The sequence below is a fragment of the Schistocerca cancellata genome, chromosome 4 (genome assembly GCF_023864275.1).
Source record: "Schistocerca cancellata isolate TAMUIC-IGC-003103 chromosome 4, iqSchCanc2.1, whole genome shotgun sequence".
NCBI lineage: Eukaryota > Metazoa > Arthropoda > Insecta > Orthoptera > Acrididae > Schistocerca > Schistocerca cancellata.
In genome coordinates, this window is record NC_064629.1 from 276,842,213 (window position 1) to 276,865,590 (window position 23,378).

At 38.8% G+C, this 23,378-nt stretch overlaps 1 protein-coding gene across 2 annotated transcripts in view; it reads right to left on the reverse strand.

The window, feature by feature from the left end:
• Nucleotides 1-339: 339 nt before the first annotated feature.
• Nucleotides 340-23,378, reverse strand: part of LOC126183498 (WASH complex subunit 4) — a 179,968-nt gene continuing 156,929 nt past the window's right edge. The window contains exon 19 of one of the 2 annotated variants that reach the window (XM_049925535.1): nucleotides 340-638. In XM_049925535.1, coding sequence (XP_049781492.1) covers nucleotides 516-638 — 123 coding nt within the window. In that variant the 3' untranslated portion in view covers nucleotides 340-515. The remainder of the gene's footprint in view (nucleotides 639-23,378) is intronic. The other variant, XM_049925536.1, reaches the window with a different exon arrangement.

The window sequence follows — 23,378 nt, forward strand, 5'->3', positions numbered from 1 at the left end:
TATATGCAAACAGAACTATCACTTCTTAAGGTAATACTTGTCTACGATTTATGACCCCCACAATGAATGCTACAGTGGCTAAGTAAACTTGCTATACATAAACCAATGTGATAAACAATGCTAAATGTTCTACGAGCACCCCTAATGAGTACTACATGCAGAAACAGCAGAATGACGCTACTGGCTGTTGTGTCATGTGGTACACTGCTCCTTGTCATTGCCTATCACCCCACCACTTGTCTTACATTCACATCACTATAGTTAGATGTGTAATTCAGTTGGTAATTAGTGTATTATACTAGAATACAGATTCTTAAGTGAAAAGAAAAATTACACAAATCATTATTTCATCTTTAATGTAAACAATACATAAAATTTCTGTTAAATATAAACATACACCAATAATTCAAACAATCATAATTCTCTCATACAATAACAAGAACATTTCTTCTCCCACAATACTTTACAAAATACATATACGACAGTCGTAATTCTCAGCTAATTTATATTAGCTGTTAACTACTTCCTGACAAAATGCTCCGAGACCCATACTTAACACTATCTTGTTCCAGTGGTACACTGTCCTTCTGAAAGAATATCCTTGCACTGCTCAGGGTATAGTACAGCAGATCAAATTCCTGAAATTAAAAGATGTATGAAAGTCACCTCATGTCAGCAATAAACAACAATTACTTTGAAGATCACTAATTCTCTAACAAATCAAACAGAATGCTGGGGTCAGAACGCGAATGAAACAAACTTTTTTAAAATGTTGACTTATTGTCAAAATGAAGTATGCAACCTATTAAAATTTATTACAGCCAAGATCGCTTAAAAGTTACAGTGTTCACTTGACTGGTTTCAGCATTTCGCTGCCAGCCTGTGTTGTGATTCATTCACTAATCGCTTCATCAAAATAAGCAAAAATTCCAGTTAAGTGGACTTGAGTCTTTTAAATATGTGAGGATATGATGTATTCATTGACATAGCTCATAAGATTTCATGATGTTCAGAATGCTTAACTGGAATTGTTATACAGGATGTGGCATTTAAAATTGTTTTTGTAAATATTTGGAAAATTACAGATTGCCATAAAAGTTGTTCATCTCGAAGACGGACATCCAACGACACCAAGCTTGGCTGCGTTGTGTCCCATCCCCAGAAGGTGGGAGGGTGTCACCTTTGAAATCTTAAGTGAGACCCCCCCCCCTCTCTCTCCCTCTTCCCCCCCCCCCCCCACCCCCGCCCCATTCCAGATTTGGATTCTTGGAGAGAGGAGAAAAACCTAACTTACATGTTCAACATTTTTTCATTGTGACAGATGGCACTGTAATCAACAAAAATCAAAATGGGTCAAAAACCTTTGAAAAATGATATAATCTCAAGAAATATACATCAGATTAGGGGCCCAAGAGGTTAGAAAGGCTATTATTCTTAAATCTTCAATGAGAAACCAGTTCTGTATACTGAAAAAACTTTATTATCCAGAACCTAATATAGTAATTCATCCACATTGCTGGTGTAATTTCTTTTACAAATGATGCCTGATTTGCCTTAACCAATGGCAATTCGCCACTGACCAATAATGCATATTATGCCCATTCAATTAACCATGATTTGTAGAAGTTGATCCACCAGAAAATAAACAATCATCATAGGGTGCTGGCAGTTGTACCCAAATGCAAAAAGTTCAAGTGGTTTTGAAAGTTATCCTCATGTAGTTCTTGATGCAATGATAAGTGATGTAGATGGAATTTGTGTTGTACACATAGTATGCAGAGAAAACTTTTTTGCAAAATTCCTGAACCTCGTGCGATTTTCAAATTGCCTTTCTAACCTTAGGGGATTCTAATCTGATATGTTTCTTGAGATCTTATAATTTTTCAATGATTTTTAATCCTTTTCGATTTTGTGCATTGCAACGCCATGTATCACAAAAAATATAAAAGGTACATATTTTTTTCTGGAGAATCAAAATCCAGAATAAAAATAGAGATTGCTGTTTAAGATATCAAAGTTGATCCCTCCTGCCCCCTGGCAGTGTGGCAGCGGGTTTGAGTTTGGTGTCATTGGATGTCCCCCCCTTTGAGATAACAACTTTTATTACAACCTTGTTTTCAATCCAATTTGTAGTTTTCAAGATACTTTTAAAAACAGTTTTAAATGCCTCACCCTGTATATCTTGATGAAGCTGTTAACGAATTAATCATGTCCGAAGATGGCAATGAAAAGTTGAACACAGTAATGTGAACACAGAATTTTTTTTTAAGTGACTGATCTTGGGAATATTAAACTTTTATAAAACTAAAACTGTGGAGGGGTACCCATCAGCCACAAGAATGATTTTACAAGTGGTGACATGACTGCTGCTGATGGATGGCATCACAATGTGTTCTGTGATGAATCATGACTCTGCACTACACCAGATGTCTATCGTCATCAAGTATGGTGGTGATCTGGTGAGAGCTCCAATTCTTCCAATGTTTTGGAGAGGCACATCAATGTTACTCCTGGTATCATGGTGTGGGTGCCATCAGGCATGACTTCAGGTCAGGGCTCGTGTTAACTCTCCCATGACATTATCGTGGCACAATTTTTAACTAGATAATGTTTGTCCACACGGGGCACACATGTCCCCATGAGGTACCCTAGTGGCCAGCAAGATCTCCACATCTGTCCCAGGCGGAGCATGTGTGGGGCCAGTTCAGATGTCAATTCTGTCCCATTGCCAGTATATATGATATCAATGACCAATTACAACATTTGTAGGCGAGTTCATGTGAGGAGAGGATCCAACGTTTTTATGATACCCTTTCCTACCAAACGAGTGGACACATCCAGGTCAGAGGGGGTACAATGTTGTACTGATAAGTGGGCTCAAACTGCCAAATCCTTTGTAAATTTGACTTAGTTTTGTAATCTCTGATTTAACATCACATATACTCTCAACCTGTGAAGTTTCATTTTGTTTCCTCCTCCCTTGTGGGTGCTTCACTTTTTTCTGTCATGCAGTGTACTTTCTGATGCTACATACCATCACTAGTAACTACTATGGATAAGTCCACCAAGTGATATCTGGCACCTGTGAAGAAATATATGTGCTGCTTCACACAGTCAGTAATTTTGCTAGCATTGTGACTAGTCACAAATTTGTAAAGATCAAGTTCAATGTTCCTTATTCCCATTTCTAGTTTTAGCTAATAACAGAATAACAATAGATTTTATTCAACACTACTCACTGAACCTCATTTCCAATTTTCTTCTGTTTCTTACAATGGAAAGAAACTTCACAGAGACTATTTTTCAGACCTTGTAAAACATGAAACAAAAACTACTCTATTCAATTCACAATGTAACTTTGAACAAATATAAAAACTATCTAACGAAGTTGGGGTATGTGTATTAAGTCTGAAGGAAACTATCTGAAAGGTGATTGAAAAGCAGTATTCGTGTGTATCCTTGATATCATAAAATTAGTAATTAATAAATTTATGTAACTACACAAAAATCACCAATATTGCACTGAAAGAAAAGTTCTCAATTGCTGTCTGGAGTGAAGAGTATTTTGATAACATTAAGTTGATTTGATGGAAGAGCATTAGATATTTCAATTGTTTGAAGGATATCATATTCACCGTTGACTGCAGGAATTATTTATTTCACAACTGCCATTGTGGCCTTTGGTCTATGTTCAAGTGGTACTGCAAAAGCTAAAAGAATACAGAAATGAAATGCAGAAAGTATATACAGAACTGCACAAACATGTCATATAGACAGTAGCACATTACAAAAATGGGAAAAGTAATCCATCACTTACATTTTGCTTCAGCACATGTTGGACTTTTAAAATCCACCATCAAAAATAAGATTTTTCACTGTACATGAAAAAATGAAATGAAATTATCGTATGGAATTGTTGGCCAGGAGGCCCCATCCGGGGAAGTTCGGCCGCCGTATTGCAAGTCCTTTTTAGTTGATGCCACTTCGGAGGCTTGCAAGTCATTGATCATGAAATGATGATGAAGAACACACAACACCCAGTCATCACGAGGCAGAGAAAATACCTGACCCCGCTGGGAATCGAACCAGGTACCCCGTGCGCGGGAAGCTAGAACGCTACCTCATAGTTCTGTACATTGTGAAATGATGTTAATTATGTGAACTGTTACCAGTTAACATCCTTCACCTGTATCGCTCAGCGATGTTCTAACACACTGTTTACATGTGAACTAAGGCCATTGGCATGAAAATTCATTCACAATTCAGACTATCTGTGCGCTGATCAGGGATAGTACATTCCAGCAATAACAACTAGAAATTTCATATCATAACATCTTTTTACATCTGTTGACAACATAAGCTTTCTATGTGATTGTATAGTCACAAGGTACAAAGTGGACAGGCTTGGTAAATTTATTTATAAATTAGCCGAGTAAAAGTTTATACATTATCTGCTTAAATGATAGAAAGGAACATGGCATAAGGACACATTACCTTTCCCATATGATGTGGGCTTACTGCACAAAAATTTGTATAGAAATGTATGTACCTAAATTTCATAATATGTATAGTGCTTATGACATTGTTATTTGGTAACAGGTAAGAACCATATGCACTCCCACTTTTATTTTCATTTCTATTTTATTTAATTTTAGAATCTCTTATTTAATGTGATGTATTTTACCAGCTCTTCATAAATACCATGTGACAAGTTTTGTAAATGCTCCCGACATTTTCTAATGTATTGGAATTTTGATGCACAATTAGGGTGAATCAAGCACACTACCATACATTTTATTTCTGTAAATTAATTTTATCTCTGCAGTACATTTTATCTAAAGTGTGTTTCTTGTCTAATCTATTTTAGTAATGCAACATAATACTGTATAATTAATTTTTACACATTTCTCGATAGCATTTTAAGCACTTTGGAATTTACTGTTGTGTGTACATACATTTTTACGAAACTACATTCCCCATATTAATGCTTGTTAAAAAGACATATCCTGTATTTACATGGCAGTGTCTTGTGATGTATTATCCAAATTTGTTGTGCTTCACTGTTGGGTGTATTATCAGTGAGCATTCTGTGCATTCTATGTTTTTTCATCAGTTGGAATGTATACACAAACAAAAAAATATATTAAATTTCTGTTGCCATGTTCTGTACGAGTACCCAAATCAGCATGACACCTTCAGAAAAGTAACACATGTATTTTTATGCTACTCTGTTATAAATAAAATTTCCTGTCCTATTCTATCCATGAACCTTGGACCTGGTCATTGGTGGGGAGGCTTGCATTCTTCAGCAATACAGATATCTGTACTGTAGGTGCAACGACAACAGAGGGGTATCTGTTGAAAGGTCAGGCAAATGTGTGGTTCCTGAAGAGGGGCAGCAGCCTTTTCAGTAGTTGCTGGTGACAACAGTCTGGACGATTGACTGATCTGGTCTTGTAACACCAACAAAAATGGCCTTACTGTGCTGGTACCACTAATGGCTGAAAGTAAAGGGAAACAAAAGCCATAATTTTTCCCGAGGGCATGTAGCTTTAGCGTATGGTTCAACAACAATGGCATCCTCTTGGGTATAATATTCCAGAGGTAAAATAGTCCCCCATTCGGATCTCCAGGCAGGGACTACCCAGGACGTCATCATTATCAGGAGAAACAAAACTGGCGTTTTACGGAATGTAGCCTGGAATGTCAGATCCCTTAATTGGGCATGTAGGTTAAAGCAATTAAAAAGGGAAATGGATAGGTTAAAGATACACATAGTGGGAATTAGTGAAGTTCGGTGGCAGGAGGAACAGGACTTCTGGTCATGTTAAAACAGGGTTATAAATGCAGAATCAAATAGGGGCAATGCAGGAGTAGATTTAATATTGAATTAAAAAAATAGGAACACAGATAGCTACTATGAACGCATTATTGTAGACAAGGTAGACACACAGTCCACACCCACAACAATAGTACGAGTTTATATGCCAACTAGCTCTGCAGATCAGGAGACTGAGTAAATGTACGGGGAGATAAAAGAAATTATTCAGATAGTTAAGGGAAATGAAAATTTAATAGTCACGAGTATTGGAAAGAAAGTGGAATAGTAGCATCTGGAACACACACATTGTTCTACAGCTGTGGAGGCAGAGGAAATGGAGGCACAGGTTTTCTGGTTAATAATGCTCAGAAGGCTGCCATACTGAAATTTAAGCCTGTTGGTGAAAGAATCTATGATTACAAATGAAAGCCCGCTTCTTCAGTGTATCCTTCGTATATAAGTATGCTCCAACAGAAGGTGTAGAGCTGGAGGAAAAGAGCAACTGGGACAGGAAACAGCAAGGGTGGCAAAGCATGGTGTTAAGGTGGTTATGGGGGACTTCAATGCTCAAGGAGGAAGAGAAATTGCATATAGGAAAGGAAAGCAGCTGGTAAGGAGAGTGTGGTTAGGTTAGGTTAGGTTAGTGTTTAACGTCCCGTCGACAACGAGGTCATTAGAGACGGAGCGCAAGCTCGGGTTAGGGAAGGATTGGGAAGGAAATCGGCCGTGCCCTTTCAAAGGAACCATCCCGGCATTTGCCTGAAACGATTTAGGGAAATCACGGAAAACCTAAATCAGGATGGCTGGAGATGGGATTGAACCGTTGTCCTCCCGAATGCGAGTCCAGTGTGCTAACCACTGCGCCACCTCGCTCGGTAAGGAGTGTGCATGAAGCTTCTAACGACAACAGTATCAGACTAACTGCTTTTTCCATGGGCAATAACATGATTATTAAAATCAAATGGATGCAAAGGAAGGATACAAGGGAAGTTATGTGGTGCTCCCCAGAGGGGATCACAAAAAATTAGACTGATCATGTACTCGTAGATAGACGACATGCTTCAGATATATTAGAAGTCAATAGTTGTCATGATGCAGATGGAGATAGTGATCACTATTTGGTAAGAATCAAATACAGACAGAGGATTGCCAATTACAAATTGACCAAGGTTTGATAATGCCACATTCAGAAATCATGAAAATACAGAACAGTATAAAACTATTTTGACAAATAGACTTAATGAAACAGAAGATTGGGCAGGAGAGGGTACTCAAGAAAGATGGGAAACAGTCAAAGGTACAATACAGGAGACAGCTGAAACTGTACTGGACACAAAGAAGTAAGTGAGAACCCAGGTCTGGTTTCATGAAGATTGTAGGAGGAAGACAGAAGAAAAATGGTTCAAATGGTTCTGAGCACTATGCGACTTAACTTCTTAGGTCATCAGTCACCTAGAACTTAGAACTAATTAAACCTAACTAACCTAAGGACATCACACACATCCATGCCCGAGGCAGGATTCAAACCTGCGACCGTAGCGGTCGCTCGGCTCCAGACTGCAGCGCCCAGAACCGCACGGCCACTCCGGCCGGCCGAAGACAGAAGAAAGGAATGAGGCAAGAAAATGAATGCTGCAGAGGAGAACAAGGATTACTGTACAAGAATACCAGGAGAAGAGATAGGAAGCAAATAAAGAATGTAGGAGGAAAAAGAGAGAATTTGAAACATGGTGGATTGATAAATTAGAAGAGAGAAAGACTGATCAGGAAATAAGGAAATTCTATATGGGGGTGAAAGGTATAAAGAAAGGATTCCAAACCAGAGCAGTTTACTGTAAAGATAAGGAGGGAAATCTGACTGGAGGGAAAGATCAGATTTTAGACAGATGGTGGAGTATTTTAGTGAACTACTGAATAGAGAATCTGAAAACGTAGGTGAAGTAGATGCTGGTGGAGCAGGAAGTAAACAGAAAAAAAAAGAGTATCACAAAGCTGTCATGAAACCAACAATGTAAGAAGTTAAAGATAGTATCAAGACTCTTAAAAACAGTAAAGCTCCAGGAGAAGACAATATTACAGCAGAAATGATAAAATAAGGTAGAGAAAAACGAATAATGGTTTTGCATGAGACTATAGTGGAAATATGGTGGAAAGAAAATATGCTGGAATAGTGGAATACAGCAATATTCTACCCTCTACATGACAAAGCTGACTGTGTGAATTACGAAGGTCATCCACAAAGTAAGTTCCATTTCTATTTATATCTGTGGCAGTGCTAAAATCGCAGTTCCGAGCATGCGTGGCAGTTACTCTGACTCCAGGAGAAGACATGTACAACATTTTCACATTGCTGCTGCCAACATGTGCTTTGTAGTGCTTCTTTATAGTTTCAGTCGTAATTGAAAATGCCGCTGCGTGTGAAATCAGATCTATGATTTGTTTTCTAAATGCAAATAAAGTTAAACCAAAGGAAATTCATCGGCAAATCTGCTAAGTTTACAGACAAAATGCTATGAGTGATTCAATGGTTAGAAGATGGGTCAGACTGTCTAATGAAGGACGTGATCATGGCGCACAATGAAAAACTAATTGGACACCCGTCTGTGGTTACTGATGAACTGGTTCACACAACTGAAGAGAAGATTAAGCACAACCATAGGTTTACACATAGTACCCCTGCTATGGAAGTTCCGCAAATCTCACGATCCCTAATTCATGAAATTGTTACTGAAAAACTGAAATTTTGAAAACTTTGCTCATGTTGGGTACCCAAAATTCTTACTGAACAACACAAAAAACAATGGATTGGCAGTGCACTTCAGTTTTTGACATGCTACAATGAAGAAGGCGATGGTTTTCTTTCTCGGATAGTCAAGGGGGATGAATTTTGTGTATTGTACGACATCCCTGAAACAAAACGGCAATCAGTGGAATGGAGGCACACTTCATCCCCAACGAAGGTTAAGCTTAAGCAAATCTTGACACCTAGAAAAGTCATGTGCACAATTTTTTGGGACAGAAAAGGCATTTTGCTGATTGATTTCTTACCAAGAGGCCAAACAATCAATGCACATGGTTACTGCAAGACCATTAAGAAATTGTGTCACACAATACAGAACAAGTGCTGAGGATTACTGTCAAAAGGTGGTGTTTTATTTCATAATAATGCCTGACCTCACACAGTGCATGTGACCGAACAACTCTTGTGGGAATTTCACTGGGACGCATTTGATCATCCCCCATATAGCCCGGACCTCGCTCCTAGCGACTTTTACCTCTTCTTACACCTAAAATCTGTCCATGGTGGTCAACACTTCAACAATGACGATGAGCTGAAAGAACATGTTATCACATGGTTGAATACACAGGCGGCAACCTTCTATGAAGAAGGCATACAAAAACTTGTGCCACGCTATGACAAGTGCCTACAAAATTTCGGAAGCTATGTAGAAAAGTAGTTTAACAGTTGTAGATTTTTGTACAATGAGTATTTTTTCTGTATCCATACACGTTTGTTTTATATAACCAAACGGAACTTACTTTCTGGACATACCTCGTATAGAGGAATTGCACTGCTCTGTATAGTACATAAAGTATTAGGAAAAATCATGGCAGGGCGACTCAGTCCAGGGAGAAGAAACAAATATTTTGAGGTGTGCTGATACATTGTACTTCTGTCAGAGACAATAAAGGACTTGGAAGAGCAGTTGAACAGAACGGACACAGTCTTGAAAAGAGGATATAGGATTAACATCAACAAATACTAAATGAGGATAATGGAATGTACTCAAATTATATCTGGTGATGCTGAGGGAATAGATTAAGAAAAGAGACATTTAAAGTAGTAGATGAGTTTTGCTATTTGGGAAGCAAAATAACTGATGATGGGCAAAATAGTGAGGATATAAAATGTAGGCTGGCATCGGCAAGTAAAGCGTTTCTGAAGAAGAGAAATTTGTTAACGCTGAGTATAGATTTAAGTGTCATGAAGTCCTTTCTGAAAGTATTTGTATGGAGTGTAGCCATGTATGGAAGTGAAAAAATGGCTCTGAGCACTACGGGACTTAACATCTATGGTCATCAGTCCCCTAGAACTTAGAACTACTTAAACCTAACTAACCTAAGGACATCACACAACACCCAGTCATCACGAGGCAGAGAAAATCCCTGACCCCGCTGGGAATCGAACCCGGGAACCTGGGCACGGGAAGTGAGAATGCTACCGCACGACCACGAGCTGTGGACTGTATGGAAGTGAAATATGGATGATAAATAGTTTAGACAAGAAATGAACAGAAGCTTCTGAAATGTGGTGCTGCGGAAGAATGCTCAAGATTAGATGGGTAGATCACGTAACTAATGAGGAGGTACTGAACAGAACTGGGGAGAAGAGAAATCTGTGGCATAACCTGACTAGAAGAAGGGATCAGTAGTAGGACACATTCTGAGGCATCAAGGGATCACCAATTTGGTACTGTAGGGAAGTGTGGGGGGTAAAAATTGTAGAGAGATGGCAAAAGATGAATACAGTACACAGATTCAGAAGGACGCAGGTTGCAGTGGTTACTCGGAGATGAAGAGGCTTGCACAGGATAGAGTAGCATGGAAAGCTGCATCAAACCAGTCTTTACTGATGACCACAACATCATTCAAATGGCTCTAAGCACTATGGAACTTAACATCTGAGGTCATCAGTCCCCTAGACTTGGAACTACTTAAACCGAACTAACCTAAGGACATCACACACATGCCTGAGGCAGGATTTGAACCTGCAACTGTAGCAGCCGCGCTGTTCCGGACTGAAGCGCCTAGAACCACTCGGCCACAGCAGTCGGCAACAACATCGTACTGTACTTTATGACTACATCATTACATAGAAACTGTACGCTATCAATAGGTATAGGAAGATGTTATGATATGAAGCTTACAATTGTTATCACTGGATGTACTACCTGTGCCAAGTGCACTGACAGTGTGATTGGTGAATGAATCTTCAAGCCAATAGCCTTAGTTCACATGTAAACAGTGTGTTAAAATATTGATATATGTGAAAGAGGTTAATGTTGGTAACAGTTCACATAATTTATGTCCTTGCACTATGTACAGTACTTTGCACTTGTTTGGTGTTGCTGTATTTCTACAGTGAAAAGTCTTAGTTTTGATGATGACACATATACATGTCAGAGGATTTTAAAAACCAAAGTGCTGAAGCAAAAGGTAAGTGATGGTTACTTTAGCCATTTTTGTAATGTGCTACTGTATATATGACATATTTGTGCAGTTCTGTATACAGACCCTGTGCTTCATTTTTGTATTCTTTTAGCTTTTGCAGTATCACTTGAGAATGTCCCAAAGGCCATAACTGCAAATGTGAAATAAATCATTTGTACAGTCAATGGCATATATAATGTCCTTTAAAAAATTCCACATGGCTGTGAAACCAAACAGGAGAAGTTAACCAAATATTTCAATGGTTTTACAATGAGTTAACTGGATGGCAGCTACTGAGACACAGTTTGCCTTTCCTACTATTTGCAGAATATGCAATACATTCCACAGCTTCCACCTACTACACTAGAATTCTTTTTGAAATTGCTACAAAATCGTAGGCTAAAATGTGTATAAAATATAATTCACTGGTGCCATCTTGTCATGCATTCATTGTTTCAGGCATTACAATTGTATAGGATGTTACAATTATAATCTTTGTTTTACGCTCAGATTAAAATGAATGAATTTTTACTTGAGCCAGCCGCACAAAATGAACACTGATTTTAGGAATCATAATAATAATAATAATAATAATAATAATGATAGTAACAATATTGAGTTTATAGAAGACTTTACTACAGATAATGGCCAGGGAATGAATTGATTTGGAATCATTCGCGGAAAACCCAATCTGGAATGAGAATTGGTGGACAAGACAGCAATCCGTAGCACTCACTCACTCACTCACTCACACACACACACACACACACACACACACACACACACACACACACAAAAGTAACACTGATGCATCTTGAATGCACTGTACATGTCCAGTGAATATGAACATCGTATCTCATCAAGATGTTCTAGTTGCTTTTTTTAACATGCGTGTATTTTGTGCCTCTACTTTGTTATCCTAATATAAAATCTCACTCTACTATCAGCAGGAGCAGATTGTGGACAATGTAAGGCCAAGGTGGAAAGTTCTTGTGCAGATGATGGACATTATTTTCTAGGTTTAATTTGCATTAATTCTTTGATATAGTCCTTTTTTAGTTAAATGTATAGCCTTATTTGAATTCAGTGTACTAAGTGTGAGGTTTTCTCGGTAAGTCCATGTTTTGTTGTTGTGGTCTTCAGTCCTGAGACTGGTTTGATGCAGCTCTCCATGCTACTCTATCCTGTGCAAGCTTCTTTATCTCCCAGTACCTACTGCAACCTACATCATCCTGAATCTGCTTAGTGTATTCATATCTTGGTCTCCCCCTATGATTTTTACCCTCCACGCTGCCCTCCAATACTAAATTGGTGATCCCTTGATGCCTCAGAACATGTCCTACCAACCGATCCCTTCTTCTGGTCAAGTTGTGCCACAAACTTCTCTTCTCCCCAATCCTATTCAATACTTCCTCATTAGTTATGTGATCTACCCATCTAATCTTCAGAATTCTTCTGTAGCACCACATTTCGAAAGCTTCTATTCTCTTCTTGTCCAAACTATTTACCGTCCATGTTTCACTTCCATACATGGCTACACTCCATACAAATACTTTCAGAAATGACTTCCTGACACTTAAATCTAAACTCGATGTTAACAAATTTCTCTTCTTAAGAAACACTTTCCTTGCCATTGCCAGTCTACATTTTATATCCTCTCTACTTCGACCATCATCAGTTATTTTGCTTCCCAAATAGCAAAACTCCTTTACTACTTTAAGTGTCTCATTTCCTAATCTAATTCCCTCAGCATCACCCGACTTAATTCGACTACATTCCATTATCCTTGTTTTGCTTTTGTTGATGTTCATCTGATATCCTCCTTTCAAGACACTGTCCATTCCATTCAACTGTTCTTCCAAGTCCTTTGCTGTCTCTGACAGAATTACAATGTCATCGGCGAACCTCAAAGTTTTTATTTCTTCTCCATGGATTTTAATACCTACTCCGAATTTTTCTTTTGTTTCCTTTACTGCTTGCTCAATATACAGATTGAATAACATCGGGAAGAGGCTACAACCCTGTCTTACTCCCTTCCCAACCACTGCTTCCCTTTCATGTCCCTCGACTCTTATAACTGCCATCTGGTTTCTGTACAAATTGTAAATAGCCTTTCGCTCCCTGTATTTTACCCCTGCCACCTTTAGAATTTGAAAGAGAGTATTCCAGTCAACATTGTCAAAAGCTTTCTCTAAGTCTACAAATGCTAGAAACGTAAGTTTGTCTTTCCTTAATCTTTCTTCTAAGATAAGTCGTAAGGTCAGTATTGCCTCACGTGTTCCAGTATTTCTACGGAATCCAAACTGATCGTCCCCGAGATCGACTTCTACTAGTTTTTCCATTCGTCTGTAAAGAATTCGTGTTAGTATTTTGCAACTGTGGCTTATTAAACTGATTGTTCGGTAATTTTCACATCTGTCAACACCTGCCTTCTTTGGGATTGGAATTATTATATTCTTCTTGAAGTCTGAGGGTATTTCGCCTGTTTCATACATCTTGCTCACCAAATGGTAGAGTTTTGTCAGGACTGGCTCTCCCAAGGCCGTCAGTAGTTCCAATGAAATGTTGTCTACTCCGGGGGCCTTGTTTCGACTTAGGTCTTTCAGTGCTCTGTCAAACTCTTCACGCAGTATCGTATCTCCCATTTCATCTTCATCTACATCCTCTTCCATTTCCATAATATTGTCCTCAAGTAAGTCCATAACATTCCTAAAGTGCAATTCTGGATGATTCCCATCTATGAGGATTGAGACTAAGCAACGCTATACAACAGTGAAAAATTTTAATAGTAAAAATCAGAAAATTAAGTTCAATATCAGACAGAGAATACTCTAAAGTCATTCTCTTTAAAATTTCAGAACACTGAAGTAACTATTTTCAAATATATACTGATTACTTATTATTAAAGCTAGAAAAGTGAATCTTTATACATAGCTGCAGAATTACAAGAAAGTAACAACAAAATGTGCCATACTTTTACAAACTGAATATTGGTCTAGTAATTTGATAAATTACACAGTTACGATGATGCTCAACACAGTGGTTTCTGTTTTGAATCCTGGCGGTGAAAGAAAATTTTACGAATGGTATATTGGCGGCAAGGGGAGGAAATGTGGGTATTTAAAGTACTTGATCACTGGACTTTGCACCACTTCCCTGGGTAAAGTCCCACACCTGCCTGCAGTGTCCCATGGCATCTAGGCATAGCCACAGCCACCACCACCAAACACATATAAAATACTACCACAGCTGCAGTGATGACAATCCCTGATTTTCACTGCCAGTTATGTTCACTGAACATCTTTGGAAGATATAAAAACAGGGTCAATAGCATGTGCACCAATGCACTCCATTAGAGTCCAGGCACCTCTCACCTGAGGATGTTCAATGAATGTAACTGGTTTCCTCATCTGCTAGCATTCGGTGAAATGGTCTCAGTGTTTCCTAATAGTGTGTGTTCTTGATCTTAAGAAACTGAGTACTGCAAGTCTGTGCCTAAAGGTAACAGACATCATTTTTATTTGTTGTTTCCATTGTTTGCAGCTTTTAGTTTTTGTAGTGTAGCTTACTGCCACCTGCATTGCCACAGTCGTGTAGTTCTGAATATTGTAAGGTAACCACTTGCGCTAGCATATCTTTGTCAGGTGCCAGCTTCCACTCGTGAACTGCCAGAAGAGTAGATCCTTTGTATTGTCTGAAAGCATGCAGTAAACTAGTGTCTGTGACAGACTCAATGTTCTCTCCTTCAAATGGGAAAATATTTTGTTGGTGCCAACCTACATAGGGAAAAATGATGGTTTGAGGAATCCTCTGCCGGCCACTTAACTGTGCATTGCAGAGTAGTCATGTAGGTGTAGATTCAATTGTAGATGTAGAAGCTTGTGTTCGTGTTCTTAAGTTTGATAGTGCAAGTATTTTTCTTAAAGACAGCAAGGTTCATTTTTATAAATTTTTTACCTATTGTTTTTATTTGAAATTTAGCAGTAAGAGGGATAGGAAATGTGCATGCTGTGTGCAGGCACAGGAGGAGCTCGCCATAGTCTGTGAACTGTTGGAAGATGCTGTTGATTGTGGTCAGCCCTCTGCAGGCTTTTGGTGTAGCGATGGCAGAGAAAGTGTCATGTTGCATGGGACACCTCAAATGTTGCTCGTTCCACTTTCGGGCTTGGCTGAGGCACCTTCCAATGTACTTGATGCGGGGCAGCCACTATCACCACAGAGTGAATGGCAGGTTGTAGTGTATTTGCGGCATTTGAGGTGGAGTCTCAGTGTGTGAACTAGCTATGTGGCCTTGCCCATTCACCCACTGAGTGGACAAATGGCCATTTCTACAACAGGTCTGAGCAGGCACACAGGGAGAGGCAGTTTGTTAGTTATCAGTAACTCCAATGTTAGGTGAGTTATGGAGCTCCTTAGGAAAATAGCATCCAGGGCTGGATGCAATTCTAATGTACACTCAGTATGTCTGCTGGGTGACCTCAGCCAAGACTGGAAGAGGACTGCCAGCGAATATCAAGGGTGCAGAGTGCAGTCATCTTTAATTTGTGGCTCATGTTGACACCAATGGTGCCTGTTGCTTGGGTCCTGAGACCACCCTCAATTCATATGGTCTACTGGCTGAAGTGATGAAGACTAGTGGCCTCACTCATGGGGTGCTAGCATAGCTCAGAATTTGTAGTTTCGTACCCAGAAACTGATCAGGGTCCTATGATTTGGACCCAAGTGGAGGGTCTCAACAACAGACAAAATTCTGTGATGGTCTTGACTGCAAATTTCTGAACCTGTGTTACGGTGTCGAAAATCGTAGGACATCTCTCAATAGATCAGGTGTGCAACATACAGAGCCAGCAGCTACTTGGGTAGCAGAGTACTTACAGAGTACACAATAGTTTGAAATCCTGTGATGAACATTCACCAGTCAATAAACAGAGAGCAAAATCAGATCACATACAGACTCTTTGAATGTTGAATTTTTAACAGTAGATTGCCAACACATTTGTAACGAATTTCCTGAATTCAACACCCTCCAGGAAAGCTGTCACTCTCAAATTATACTCAGAACCAAGAGCTGGATTAAACCCAAAGTAGAAAGCTCCAAAATATTTAATGAGGCATGGAATGTATATTGAAAAGCCTGATTGGACAACACAGGAAGGGGGTGTTACTGCAATCGACTAAAGTATTGTGTCTACTGAGGTCAAAATTGAGTCTGACAGCGAGTAAGTAGCCTAGGTGAACTCAAGTTTATCACTCAATATTTTTACTGGCCACCAAATTCTACTGTAGCATTTGTAGAATCATTCTAAGAATGTTTATGCTCAGTAGTACAATATTAGTTGGAGTTTACTTTAACCTACCAAGCAGAAACTAGGATATCTGTGGATTCATAGCAGGTGGTAAGAATGGACAGACTTTTGAAGTAGTTCTAAACATGTTTTCCAAAAACTATCTTTAGCAGCTAGTTCAGCAGCTCATACGAAATAAAAATACATTAGACCTTGCAGCTAGGAACAGGCCAGGCATTATTGACAGTGCCAGTAAAGACACAGGGATTAGTGATCAAGATACAGTGACAAAGTTAACAATCTGCCAAGAAGGCTAGGAGACTATTTATGCTGGAAATAACAGACAAGCTGTTATCAGCATCCTGTTAAGACAATGAGTGGACATCATTTAGTTAAAATAAGATGGAAATATAACAGGCTTGGTAATGCAGTCCCCTCCAATGAGTGCTTCCTGTTCCAACTCTAATGGCCCAGTGATGTTACAGCCATGCCACAGACACTCAACCAATTGCAGGGATGACTGGCAGTCAGTGGCGATAGCGACTGGTGAACCCTACGTACTCTCTAACACTCTAAGCGTGAACATTATGTGACATAAACTACTAAAACTTTGATTTTTATCCCGTTATCTGTCTCTTATGCTGAGCACATTTAATTCTACTGCCAAATTACATGTTGACCCAAAAAAAGATTTCATTTTAAGAGTGAAGTTTACAAGTTATGGGTACCTGAATAACTTCAAAAATTGCACCATTTCTTTTGTTGTGGATACCATGAATGGATCTTCTGTGAATTGCACACTTCCTACTGAGGATAACTTCTATGAATATGAAAACTAACTTTCATTGAATTTAGTGAAAATTCTCTCCACCACTAGACATTAAAAATCTTTAAAAAACTCTCAAACTCATGGAAGACTTCATCAATAACAGAAGTAAATCCCTAAAACTTTGCTCCACGTATTCTTATTTCATTCACAGCAACTCTCAGGAAACAACCAATTTTTATTGTTTATTTCTAAAATACTTAATACTTGACCACAATGACAAGGAGAACATGGAACAAAACTAGTACTTACATAAATTACATGGCGTTAAAATTGTAAACATATATGATGCGCTAAGGGGCTCAAGTCCAACAGCAGAAAATATTGTCCTTCATGGAAACAAAAAAAAAAAAAAAAAATTGTTAAGAGAACAGACATTAGACTGAACATTTGGCAACTAGACACCATGCCAGGTAAACATGGTGTAACGTGCTCCACTTCCTAGGCACTAGTAGCACGATATGCTTAACTGAATGAAATATGTAACTGTTACAGTAATAAATCAGTATGACACATATTTAGATGTATTTGTACATGATATAAAAACAGGTTGTATAAAAGATACACAAGAAATAAAATATTTTTTATAAAAATGACTGACAATACGAAACAAAAATGAGTAAAGTGATTAATTACAAACACATGCTGAGAACAAAGAATGTACTGTAGCAGGATTTTTTTTTATCAAGATTTTACAACAAGCAAAAAGGAGGAGGAAATTTTTACATAAACTATACAAAACAGAATGTGGTACATAGGACCATCTGCTGTACAATCTGGAAGTGAGTACAGAGTCCACAAAGGATAGGGAGAAACAATGGTTCTGAAATGGAAGTGAACTGAAACATGAACCAACGTATCAAAGTTGCGTGCAGTGGGTTAAAGGTGTTAGAGCGGGCGTCATGTAACTTGGTGGGTGAAGACTGGATGTGCAGTAGCATGGGTGTCACGTGACCTGCTGACCAATAGAGTCAGTCAGCCGTAGCGAGCGCCCGATTTAATGTGGTTCTGTGCAGAGCAAGTTTATGACTGGTTTTAGCATTGTGTGTGGTGCTTTTTCGGAACTTATTGCAAGGCATTGTGGTAATATCAGTGGAAACAGCAAATCTCACCCAGTATTACACAGACAGGTGAGAGAATTAATATTTCGCATGTATCAGTTCTTTAAACAGGAGCTGGAAGCAGCAGTCACAGCTGACAAAAAAGCATCGCCCAGTGTTGCCAAGTGCCAAGAATGAACAGCTGAGGCGTGTGGTGTCGGTTTGAGAACTGTACGACGGATCACCAGTGAAGCCAAAGCATCTGCTGAAGATAACCAATCACCAATTTTTAAGTCGCCTGGTAAGTGCCAAAATCGAAAGAAATTTGTAAGTGAACTCGACGATTTCAGCAAGAATGCGTTATGGCGCAAAATATTCGACATATATAGCAACAAAATATTCGACCTGTATAGCAAAGGTGAATACCCTACGGCAGATAAATTATGTTCCTACATGAAAGAAGCCGAAAGTTTCAATGGCAGCAAATCTACCATGCTCAGAATATTAAGGGAGATGGGATTTAAATACAGAAAGAGCAATGATGGAAGAAAATTGCTCTTAGAGAGCAGTGACATTGTAGCAGCAAGAACTGTGTTCTTGAGAGAAATGCAAGAGATAAAACAAGCCGAAAAACCACGTATTTATTATCTCGATGAAACATACGTTCACCAGAACCATTTAAGACCACTGTGTTGGAAGACAAGTGAAGATGTTGGTGGCCTGAAGGTTCCTGTGGGAAAATTGAGATGCCTTATTGTGCTGTTTCTGCAGAAACAAGCTTCATACCAGAGAGTAAATTAATAATTAAAGCATCGAAGACGAAGAAACCAGATGACTATCAGTCTGAAATGACATATGCTGTCTTCAAGCGGTGGTTTGTTTAATAGCTACTTCCGTACATGGCAGTAGGCTCCTACTTCAAATACCAGAAAGGATTAAATTATTTCATGGTTGTCATCTAATGGAATTCCTCACACAGCATCACAGATCAGCGCTGAGTTACTCATGCTAGTAAATACATACAAGCCTAAATACCGCACTTACGAGATAGATGAACTGGCAAGACAGCATGGTCACCGAGTAATCAGGTTATCACCATACCACTGCCACTACAATCCTATTGAGCTGATATGTGTGCAAGTTAAAGCTCATATCTCAGAAAGAAACAGCACCTTCCGAATTGCTGACGTGGAAAGACTAACACATGAAGCAGGAAGAATATTTTAAAAAGAAAATCGACAAGACTAGGTGATGGAGTCTATCATAATTAATCTTCACGATTCGGATTCATCTTTATCAGACAACGAGGATGAAAATGATGTTTTGGGATACCTGAGACAGTACTGCAATGCTGCGGTAAGCATTTAAACATATATTGTAAATCATAAGCAGTGGCACCGACTTGGGGGGGGGGGGGGAGGGGGGAGGGGGGGGGGGCAAGGAACTTTGTGCCCCGCTCCCCAATAGTTAAAAGTAGGGGCCACACCTCTCACCTCCCCCCCTCCCCAATATTCAAACATTCATTTCTCACCGCTCTCCCCCCCCTTCCTCATCCTTTACTGGGAAATTTGTTAAAACTTGCACATACATTTTTGCATAATAGTATGTAATGATTATGCAGGAAAAAAATACTGATTTTACGAGCTATTGCGTATTCCTTTCTGCTACTCCTCCAACCTCTGCATATGACGAACTGTCGTGACAGAGTTTGTCCCCTGCATCTGTACTAGTCGCACACTTTTACTGTACGGAGGTATGCAGGAAAGCTCACCATGAGCTCGCAGCACTTTGGCTGCTAGAACAAGCTCCACTTCCTCCCACAGCAACCTGCTGGCAGCTTGTAAAAGATACTAATGACCAATAGTGACACCAAATTTGATGGCGATCGCTAGAAGGACTAAGTAACATTAAAGACTCTTCATTCATTTTTGTCAATTCTATTGACAATCACTAGGTACAACACCACACAAATCAGTACCAGCTCCAGGGATTTTGCCGCCCCTTGTGAACATGTCAACCGCCCCCCCCCCCCCCTTTTTCAACATAGTCAAATTTTCCCACAATATATTTCACACATGACACCTTATTTTCACATATCACACTCATTTGTCTCTTTGTTGTGAATATGTCTTTAAGATCAAAGCAGCAGTTAGTGATACATTTACAGTGCAATACATTTTAAGCCATTTTTGTTGGAGGAAACATTTCTTTCATAAATCTGAACACACTGTTTCTGTACCATAGATAATTTTCAATAATACCCTTGATTTTAATGAATAATTTGTATTTCCAATTTATTCTCACATTCCTTCATTTATGCCACTCTGAAATCTTTTCATTTGTGACTTCAGCATACAGTCTAAGAGCCTTTCTATTTCCACCTTCAATCAATACACTGGTATCATCTGCAAATAGGACTGGTTTGGAGTGTCAAATATGTACATGGAAACGCAAAGTTATCTGTCAAATGCAGTAACTAATAAAATATATGTGTAATCAATCATTTTACTCATTTTTGCTACGTATTGTCATAGTCATTTTTATAAAAATTATTTTACTCCTTGTGTATCTTTTAAACATCCTGTTTCTTATATCACACACAATGACTTTTTTTAAAGCATCTAAAAATGTATCATACTCATGTATTACTGTAACAGTTACATATTTCAAACAGTTGAGCGTTTATCGTTCTACTAGTGCCCAGTAAGTGGAGTGTAACTAGTTGCCAAATGTTCAGTCTAATGTCTGTTCTTTTAACGAGCTGTACCTATTGTAACAAATTTTACTGTTTCCACTGAGGACTTTGTATTTTCCACTGTTGGACTTTAGTTCCTTAGCTCATCACATGACACTATTTTAACATAATGTAATTTATGTAAGTACCAATTTTATTCCATGTTCTCCTTTTCAGTATGGTCAAGTATTAAATATTTTAGACGCTAAGTTTTAAACATGTAGGTGGCTTCCTTCTGACGAAGTCACCCTTAGAGGTATCAAAACCTGGTGAAGGTTTTACATTAAACTTATGCAAGCAGTTGGCTGGATACTTTATATACTGAAAACCATTACCATCCATAAAACATAATTATTTAGATTTTCTATGAGAAAGTGATCGATTTCCTCTGCATATTATATTCATAATTTTCGTTACATATTTTGATTGGACAGCATTATGACATTTTACCCAAGTGCTCCTACATGGTGCGTCCTGATGAATAATGCGATGAAAAGTTAAATAATTTATTCCATTTTTCCTTAACTGAGCAATGAAGTCATTTTTGCTACCAATCGTACCTGGTACAGCATCTATACAAACTGCACAATATTTTTTATAAGCACCAATTTTGTCAACATGCTTCTAACAAGGGGCCCTCCATACTGTAAATCACGGATTTTGATGCACTTCGAATATGTTGTAAAGGCACTTACCCTGAGTACCTGGCTATCCGGTTTTTTAGCGACAGGCCTTGGATTTTGAGAAAATCGATTTTGAAGTTCATTGCACACTTTATATGTCCATAACATTACATATATTTTGAGCAAGTCAGCGTAGCGCAGTGGTAAAGGTTCAGGGCTACCATGCTGGCAGTACCACGTTCGAGTCCTGCTCGTGCACTTTTTTATTCCAAAATCGACCGAATTTATCAATTTTATTTTAAAGAATATCAACAAACAGTGCAAGGTGTGCGAAATTATAAAGATGTATTCAGTTATTAAATTTTTAAAATATTCATTCTGTTTGTGGTTCGCAGTTTGAGTTCCAAATGTTCGTACAATGGTCGCTTCTTGTATTATCTGAAATCAATCTCCGCCCATTACCATCCCCTCTCCCATGAATATCATTAGCCATAACAGGAAACCCAGCTCCTATGCCAATGAGGATGCGAGTTTCATTCCTTTACATTCGCGTCTAACTACAGAGTCAGTTGCTCACAAAGCGTCTCTAGTGCCGTGTGTTAGAAAAATTCAGTGAAATGGAGGAACCAAATGTTTCTGCAGTAGTGCAGCCAGAAGAAGATCCACAAATAGAGGAGTTGAACGAAGAATCAAAAGGCAAAATCACAAATGCCATTAAATACGCTGAAAATCTACTCCGCGATTTGAATCTTGCAATAAATACACTGCCTAGCGTGATCTCTGCCAATTCCATTGCAATTGGCGATGAGATATGTATCACAATAAAGGATCTCTTGGTCAAAAGGCAAATCATTATTGTTGATGAACTGACAGATTTAACAAAGAAGATGAATTGGGAGAATATGATGCGAACCACAAACAGAATGAATATTTGAACACACGAGCAGGATTCGAACACGGTACCTCCAGCACGGTAGCCCTGAACCTTTACCACTGCACTACGCTTACTTACTTCAAATATATGTAATGTTATGGGTATACAAAGTGTGTAATGAACTTCAAAATCGATTTGTTCAAAAACTAAGGCCCGTTACTAAAAAACCGGATAGCCAGGTACTCAGGGTAAGTGCCTCTACAACATATTTGAAGCGCATCAAAATCCGTGATTTACAGTATGGAGGGTCCCCTTGTACCCTAAATTAAAATTTCGAAACAAGTTGTTCTGAGCAATGGAACTAAAGTGAATAATGCTTCAAGTACAGAAACATCGTCCATTATTATGCAAATAAAAATAAGTAGCTTACTAATATCTGTTCGATCAGTACTCTCATCCACATACAAAGAATAATACCAACAATGCGCAATTAAATTGCTTAGTTTCTTTTTTATGGGATGTCCCATACAAAGAATTTGACTTTTTACCATGTATTTGTATTGTATTGTATTGAACTGGGGACCTGGAAATGATGGAGGGACTTCGTCCCCGCCATAGCCCTCAGTGATTCATAACTCCACAACAGGCTACAGCAGTCCATTCACCCCACCGAACCCAGGGTTATTGCGCGGTTTGGCCCCCAGTGGGCATGACACTGCAGTGTACAGGAAAGTGCTGTTGCTGAGTGGCTGCAGGGTGATACAGGATAACTTTGGCGGGATTTCTATTCGGTGTGATGAATGACAGCTTGCTCTAAATGTACAAAAACTTATGTTAACACAGACGAGTAAAGGGGGGGGGGGGGGGGGAGGGGGGGAATCCTGTAATATTCAAATAAAGTGCTCATAGTGTGCTGCTTCCCACAGTTATGTCAATTAAGTGTCTAGGCATAACATTGTAAAGT